Source organism: Crocodylus porosus, unplaced genomic scaffold (assembly GCF_001723895.1).
Source record: "Crocodylus porosus isolate Cpor-Errol unplaced genomic scaffold, CroPor_comp1, whole genome shotgun sequence".
Classification (NCBI taxonomy): Eukaryota; Metazoa; Chordata; order Crocodylia; family Crocodylidae; genus Crocodylus; species Crocodylus porosus.
The window spans coordinates 3,212,330-3,219,704 of NW_017728949.1; the positions used below are offsets into that span (position 1 = coordinate 3,212,330).

The window sequence follows — 7,375 nt, forward strand, 5'->3', positions numbered from 1 at the left end:
GCATTTGGGCTAGGAACCTATGTGAGTGGTCAGACCTGGCTGACTGCTCTTCCCAGCAGATGTCTGGAAAGTTCAGGTCACCCATAATGACCACGTCCTCTGACCTAACTACTCCATGAACTGACTTAAGAATTCCTGGTCTAGCTCTTCCCCTTGGTTGGGTGGTCTGTAGTAGACCCCCATCGTTAAGTCTCTTTCCCCTCGACTGCCTCCCTAATGTAGAGCGTCACACCCCCACCTTTCCTCCCTGTCCTGTCCCTCCTGTACAACCTATAGCCCTTGATATTCACCGCCCAGTCATGCGTTGGGTCCCACCATGTTTCAGTAAGCCCCACTATGTCTGGGTTGGTGTCAGCTAGCAGGACGGTAAGTTCCTCTTGCTTGTTTCCCATACTACGAGCGTTTGTGTAGAGGCATTTGAGGCCTCATGTGGATGTGTGCACTGGCCCCCTAATCACAGCATTGCCCTGGCCCCTGTTGCTTACCTGTGTATATGTTCCACTCGTCAGTCTAGGCTGGGCTGTACTTGTGAGTGCTGCTTGGTTTAGCAGTCATGGTTCATGCTTGTTTCCTTATTGTTATTGGCCTCTGTATTCATATCAGCAAGGTCAATATTTGTTGTCAGGCATGCTCGGTAGTTTTGAATAAATGTCCTAACAAGCCATTTCACACAAAAGCCCTCATATGATAGGGACTTTTTACACATTACTTCCCAGTCTGGAACCAGATCAGTGGTTTAGAGAAAAAAAGTTCTATATCCCATTATTGACCTTCTGAATACTCTTTTAACATACTGAAGCAATCCATAGCTGTCTCTCCTTTGCCCTGACAGTGATTGCTATTCTGTCAAGACTATTCTAGGACTATTGGGGCTTAATTGCCACCTTAGTACTAGATATTCCCCATACCTTTGTTATGGAATAAAATTTGCCAAAAACTGGTGGCAATTTGAGAGTGGCTATGAAAGGGTAAACACTTGACTGTACCCCATTCTGCTTCTGGGAATGGACAGAGAAGCCAGCAGCCATCTGGTTGCACAGTGTCTGTCCTTCTGTGCCTCCGTATAGTGAAGTTCTGGCAAAGAAAATCAGCTTCTCCCCTTGAGAAAGAAACCCCAATTTTGGAGGGCTGATTTTTGGGAAAAGTTGCTTATAGTATGCTAGTACATATGGTAATTTTGAATCACAGGCACAGGCCCAGACACATAAAGAGCATACAAGGCAGTTTTCCCCTTTCTGTGCGGTGCACAAAGACCTTTCACAATCACTATCCCAGCATGCAGGTGGTCAAGGCCTCACTCTCCTCCAGAGGCAGATTAATGTATGGGCCCATGGGTCTCTGCCAATCAGGGGCCCCCCCAATGCCTGGGTTCCCTCAAAAAATGACAGGTTTCCCCTTGCAGGCAGGCAGCATTATAGCCTGCAAAGGGTCCTGCTTGGCACTGCCGGGAGTGAAATGCAGGGGGCACCACATATATGTGCACACTTGTATGTGGTCAGGAAAACAACCAGGCAGCATGGAAAGCAGCTCCCTACAGGGAAGTTGATGGGGCAGAAGGGGCATGGGGGCACAGATTGAGGCCCCCACAATGAGGGAGGGAGTGAGGCAGGGGCTGGGGACACTGCCCAACCAGGGCAGTGCATGAGTCCTGAGGCTGGGGCAGGGAGTGGGACGGAGCCACAGGCAGCTTATCCAGGGGATATGTGGGGGGGAGGGTGGCTCCCTACTGCTGCGCACACCTGCCAAGGGAGGCATGGGGAGACGACGTGTCTCTCCGCCCATATTTGTATGTTTAGTGAATGTGAGCTGCCCACTGTGGGTTGGGGCTCTCCACTCTGTTTCCTTCCCTTCAGGAGCCCCATGCTGGCTGCATGCTCCCTGCCCACCCAGCAGCCTTGGGGGTAGTGAGTTGTGCCCCCTCCTGCCAGGCAGGCAGGGAGAGCATGGCTAGCATGGGGCTACCAGGGCAAAGGCAGCAGAGCAGAGAGCCCCAAGCCCATGGCCGGCAGGTTATGTCCACCTCACCACACTTGGCTCTGCTCCAGCTGTGGTGGGGAGGAGGACAGTGGAGAGCAGGGAGGAGAGAAAGGCATGTGCCACTCCACTCCCAGCCCAAGTGGTCCATTCAGCCCCCCCGGCAGGGCATGGAGGCCCACCTAGGCCTTCACAGTGGCAGCACCAGTAGGTGAAGGGGACCCTTCCCCAGCTGGAGTCCAGCTCCCAGGACATGGGGCCCAGCTGCAGGGGAGGAATGGCTTGACACATTCACGTTTATAATGGGGCACGGGGGGAGGGCCTCCTATTTTCTGTTTGCCCAAGGCCTTGAGAAATCTTAATCCTCCACTGCTCTCCTCCACATCAGTCTGCTCCCAAAGGATGGTTTGGTCTGTGTTATTCAAATGTCATGAGACCATTCAGTGAGAGCATGGGAGCCTGTCAAAAAAAACATACTTCTGCTGGGGTGGAACAGCTCCCAACATGGCTTAGTGGTTCATCGTCACAATTTGGCACTAAATAAGGTAGAACCCCCCCGAAGTGAAAGTCATTTAACAGAATGCTCCAGTTCTGACACACTAGCCTGTTTTGTAGGGTCGAATTACCTGTTTCAAAAGGATCCTGAGAAGGGAAGAAAGCTGGCAGAAGACTATGAAGTAGAAATACATGGCAGGAGGAGAGCTCAAGCACCCATTCAGGTTTCAGTAAGAAAGCTAGGTGTGAAACTGAGACCTCAGCCTGCAAAGGACACCACCTGGAGCCAGCATGCAGCATGCACATGGGTCCCACAGGTACCAACTCTTTATTGCCACATTTCACTTTATCTTCAGAACAGTTTTCCCCCAGCAGGTACAGACATTGAACAAGCATGAGGCAGAACCAATCTGAGTTGCACAGTTTTCTGTAAGTGGTGTAGTTTAAATTGGTACTGAACAGAATACACATTTGCCCTTGTGGTGGGGAGTGGGGGTGGGGGCATCTTAGACTGAGTTCTGCCATTTTTAAACCAGTCTATGCAAGCCATACAAAGAAAGGCTGAGGGATCTGGGACTCTTCAGCCTAGAAAAAAGAAGGCTGAGAGGGGACTTGGTAGCAGCTTACTGCTACATCAGAGGCATACATCAAGGGTTCAGTGAACAGCTGTTCCCCAGAGCACACTTGGGGAAAACTAGGAGTAATGGTAACAAACTCCAGGAAGATCATTTCAGGCTCAACATTAAGAAAAACTACTTTGCAACTAGGGTGTTCAGACTGTGGAATAAGCTGCCTCCAGAGGTAGTGCAATCGCCTACCCTGGAAATCTTCAAGAGGAGACTAGGAGGTCACCTTGTCTGGGTCACCTGGCCCCAGCTGACTTTTCTGCTTGGTGCAGGGGGCTGGACCCAATGATCTTCTGAGGTCCCTTCCAGCCTTACAATTTATATTGCTTAACATACTTTTGGAAGATGCTCAGGCTCTATTGCGATAAGCCTGCTATACAAGCCTCTACAAAACAGAACAAAATGTGTATTGTACTGAACTGATGCAAGAATGCAAGTGAAGGCATGACCCTTTTGGCAATATGTCTTTTTCTTAAAATTTATGAACAAGCGTAAGATAGTTTTGTGGAATAAAATTAATAATAATAAAAAGTATACCCATTTATGTTACATAAAAATTGTTGAGTATCATGAAAACTATGTAAAAATGCAGATACAAAGACACAATTGAAGAGAAGTAGCCAAAAGAGTTGTGCATGTTAAAGGGTCTCAGTCTCTTTAAGGTTTCATTTTGCATCACCAAGATCAGTGAAAGTTTTACCACTGATCTCAACAGTCATGTCCAGATGAGTGTGGACATTTGATTTCCCAGGGACAAGTAGCAGTGGCACCTTTCCAACGCAGCTACTTGCCCCCAGGAAACACCCATGCTACGTGAACTTTGGCATGTGGCAAGTTACCCCTGCTTGGGTATGGGAGGATGGAGTCAACACTGGGCTGGCCCCAGCAGCCTTATCTGGGGTCCTGGGGGCCTCCTGGGGCTGCAGCAATGGTGATTCTGCCACATGGAGCCTGGCCAGCAGCCACAGCCTGGCTCTGGGCAGCCCAGCTCCACCTTTGAGCAGCACGCATGCTGCCTCTGCGTGTGTTGCTCTGCGATTTTTTCCCCACAGGATATCTGGGGTGAAAAAAACCTGGGGGGACAAAAAGCAGAGCAGCACACACATCGGCAGGGCGCCCTTGGAGCACAAATCTAGATGTGCAGTGTGGTGCCGCAAACATGTTTGCAGCACCACATACCTCATGGCCACACTAGTCTGGATGCGGCCAATGGGAGCAAGGGCAGGTCCTTGGACTACAGGAAAAAATAAAATATAAATGAAAAAAAGAAGAAAAGAAAAGAGCATATATTTAAGCATTTAGATACTACATTGAAATATAAGTACAAAGAGCAGGACTGAGGACCAAATCCACAAGGGTGCCCTACATGCCTTGATTTCAGAGTAAGAGTTAGTTTCCTACTTGCCTTTACGAATCTGGACTTTGGTGTTTCATTTTAGAAGATAGATTGAAAAAGCTCTTCATAAGTATGCACCTGTGAAGAACAGATGGTTGAAAAACTTCTTGCTGAAAAACAGTTTAGACAAAATTCCAGTTTTCAGTCAAAGTGAAAGTTTTGTCAAAAACAAATACCCCAAAACAAACAAATAGTCCTGCTTTTAGTTTTTTTTGGACAAAATCATTAATTTTTCCATTAATTTCCCACCATTTTGTTGACATGAGCAACAGGATGGGGAAAATAAGTTCTCAGTCCCGTTCTGCCATAAATGTTTTAATTTGCTGTCTCCTAGAGCACAGGGGCAGAAGGTCAGCAAAGTAGCATCTCCACAGTGGAGGGCCAGTGGCACAGGGAAAAGGCAAACCATACATGCCGTCAAGGGGACAGTATAAAGATAAACCACACTGCAGATAACTCTTCTAGGAAAGCTGCTATTGATTCTTCTCAGCTTCTAAGTGAGAAATCCCACATGACTTTCTATGGAGGCTATTTCCCTAGAAGAAAGAAGTCCTACAATGGTAAGAATTGACATTAACTTTAAATGCTGACAAGTCATAGGAATGATTTTACTGAGTTTCTTAAATGCTTCAGCAATGACAGGGTACCTAGGAAGTTTATTGTATGAATCACTATTGCCCAACCTTTCTGGGCTGTGGGTCAGATGAGTGGGACAGGGTGAGTCCATAGGCCCGATCCAGCATGGCTGCAGTCCTGTGCATGGCCCCAGCCCTGCCAGATGGGGCCCCAACTCTGCAGGCTAGATCAGGCCTGCCACCCCAGCACCAGTCTTGGCCCTATACACGCTGGATCAGGCCCCAGCCCTGGCCCTGCATGTGCCAGATCAGGGCTGCCACCCCAGCCCTACATTTGCTGGGTCAGGCCCACTGCCCAGATCTGGTCTGATCCAGTGCACAGGGCTATGTCATCTGGCCATGGGGCTTAGAAATTTGGCAGCAGGGTAGTGGTAGCAGCAGCTGGATCTGGCCTGAGTGCTGGAGCTGCTATAAGCTAATGTTACACTGATGACCATGGTTAACATGGTCACCTCTGGACAAATGGAACAAAAAATTATCATTTAAGCCACATTTTAATTTAATTGGAAAGAAAACCATAAAGCAATGCAGCACTTACAAAATGCATGAGGAAATATTTTTTCTCCTATGAAACATGGGTGCTTCAGTCATTGAATATAATCCCTTTCTCCCCCATTGCAGATTCAGTGACAGAGTAAGTGCTGTTCCTTATCAGATGCTACTAATATATGTGTTATTTCATATTCTTTTTCTATTGTCTCTCATTTTTCATAGTAAAAGGAGGACATCTGAAGAATCAGGATGGCCAAGAACAAGAATCCCTTCTTCAAACTAGCATTTTTCCTCCTCTCCCACATGCCATGGACTCAGGACAAGATACAACCAGGGAAGAGCATAAAAAGGTCAGTTTTTTAGAAAAATACAGCAGTTGCTGAGACAGTATATAAAGTGGTCTCACTTCTTGGGTCATAATATGAATTTAGTCAGTGATTGATACATAGAAATTAATGCATCACAGCTTCCTGGTAATGCTGACTGCGCTGTCACGGTTCGTGTCACACGATGCCACTACACAGTAGTTATGAGCTGCTGTGCAGTAAGTGTCTAGTGGAGATGCAGCCACCTTTTAAAAAAACAGCTGCTGGAAATTGAAGTTTACATTGTATGTGAAGAGATACAGTAAAAACAGTTTCTGCTTCTGGTCTTGACTTCAGTGGAAAACAGAATGTACCACTAAAGCATGATTTGTAAAAATAACAAACTTACACCACCATTTAGAGCCAGGCTTAACATAAAGCAAGAGATGTTTTGACTTTCTCTTTACTGCCTCAATCCTGGCCAGAAAAACCCTTGCTATCAAAACACTAGGCTTCTCCACAACAGGAAATATTGCCTGGTGGGTGGCTGTAGTGGATCACCTTTGGGTGCTTGCCACTTTAAGGGCTGAAGCAGGCTGTAGAGGAGCCTGCAGGTGGGAGCAGGTCCAATCAGGAAGTCAAATGATAGTCCAGAGGCCACCTGATTAGTGGAGGGCTGGGAACCCTGGGTATAGGATCAGGCCCAGGGAGCAGGGCCAGCCAGTTGCAACTGGGGAGCTGAAGAGTGAACATCTCCCAGTCAGAGTACTGCTGTTCCCAGAACACCTGGAGGTCAAGGGTAGGAACTATGGGGATGGAGAAGGTTCCCAGTCCTAAGGAATGATCTAAAACTACATCCTGCTGGGTTTGGATGGTAGGCCTGTGCGAAGCGGCTAGTATTCGTTTTGGATTCAGGTGATTCGGGGGACAGTGATTCCATTCGGTGATTTGAATCACTGTTCCGAATCGATTTGGCCGAATCTGATTCAGAGATTTGTCTGCTGCCAAATCAGTCGACTCTCCAAATCACACAAGCCCCATCCCTCATCGCTCTCAATGGGTGCCCTGCCTGCCCCATTTTCGGGCTCTTTGGGGAAAAGAAAGCCCACACTCACCCGGTGCTGCCCAGAGGGGGGAGGGTGCAATCCCCACTGTCCCCTGTTGCCCCACACTACATGGGGGGCTCTGCCATGACCCCCCTGCATGCTCACCCAGCTGCCCAGCCTGCCCCAGCTTCAGCCCTTTAAAAAACAAAACAAAACCCAAACTGACTGGCTCCTCCCAGCAGGGAACGATCCTTGCTGCCCTCCACTTCCCTGCATTGCTTCAGGGGCTCTGCATAAGCCCCTAGAAGCCCTGAGGCCACTGCAGCAGCCAGTGAGTCCAGAAGTTTTTTTTGTTTTGTTTTGTTTTCTTAAAAGGCCAGAGCTGGGGCAAGTGGGGCAGCCATGG

The 7,375-nt window shown here is 48.2% G+C and overlaps 1 protein-coding gene across 6 annotated transcripts in view; it reads left to right on the top strand.

Annotated features, from left to right (window-relative positions):
• The window catches only part of KIAA2012 (KIAA2012 ortholog), a 102,777-nt gene that overhangs the window by 25,960 nt on the left and 69,442 nt on the right, over positions 1 to 7,375 (top strand). For all 6 annotated transcript variants that reach the window (XM_019554519.1, XM_019554520.1, XM_019554522.1 and 3 more), the window contains exons 5-7: positions 2,590 to 2,786; positions 4,826 to 5,051; positions 5,841 to 5,968. In XM_019554519.1, coding sequence (XP_019410064.1) covers positions 2,590 to 2,786; positions 4,826 to 5,051; positions 5,841 to 5,968 — 551 coding nt within the window. The remainder of the gene's footprint in view (positions 1 to 2,589; positions 2,787 to 4,825; positions 5,052 to 5,840; positions 5,969 to 7,375) is intronic.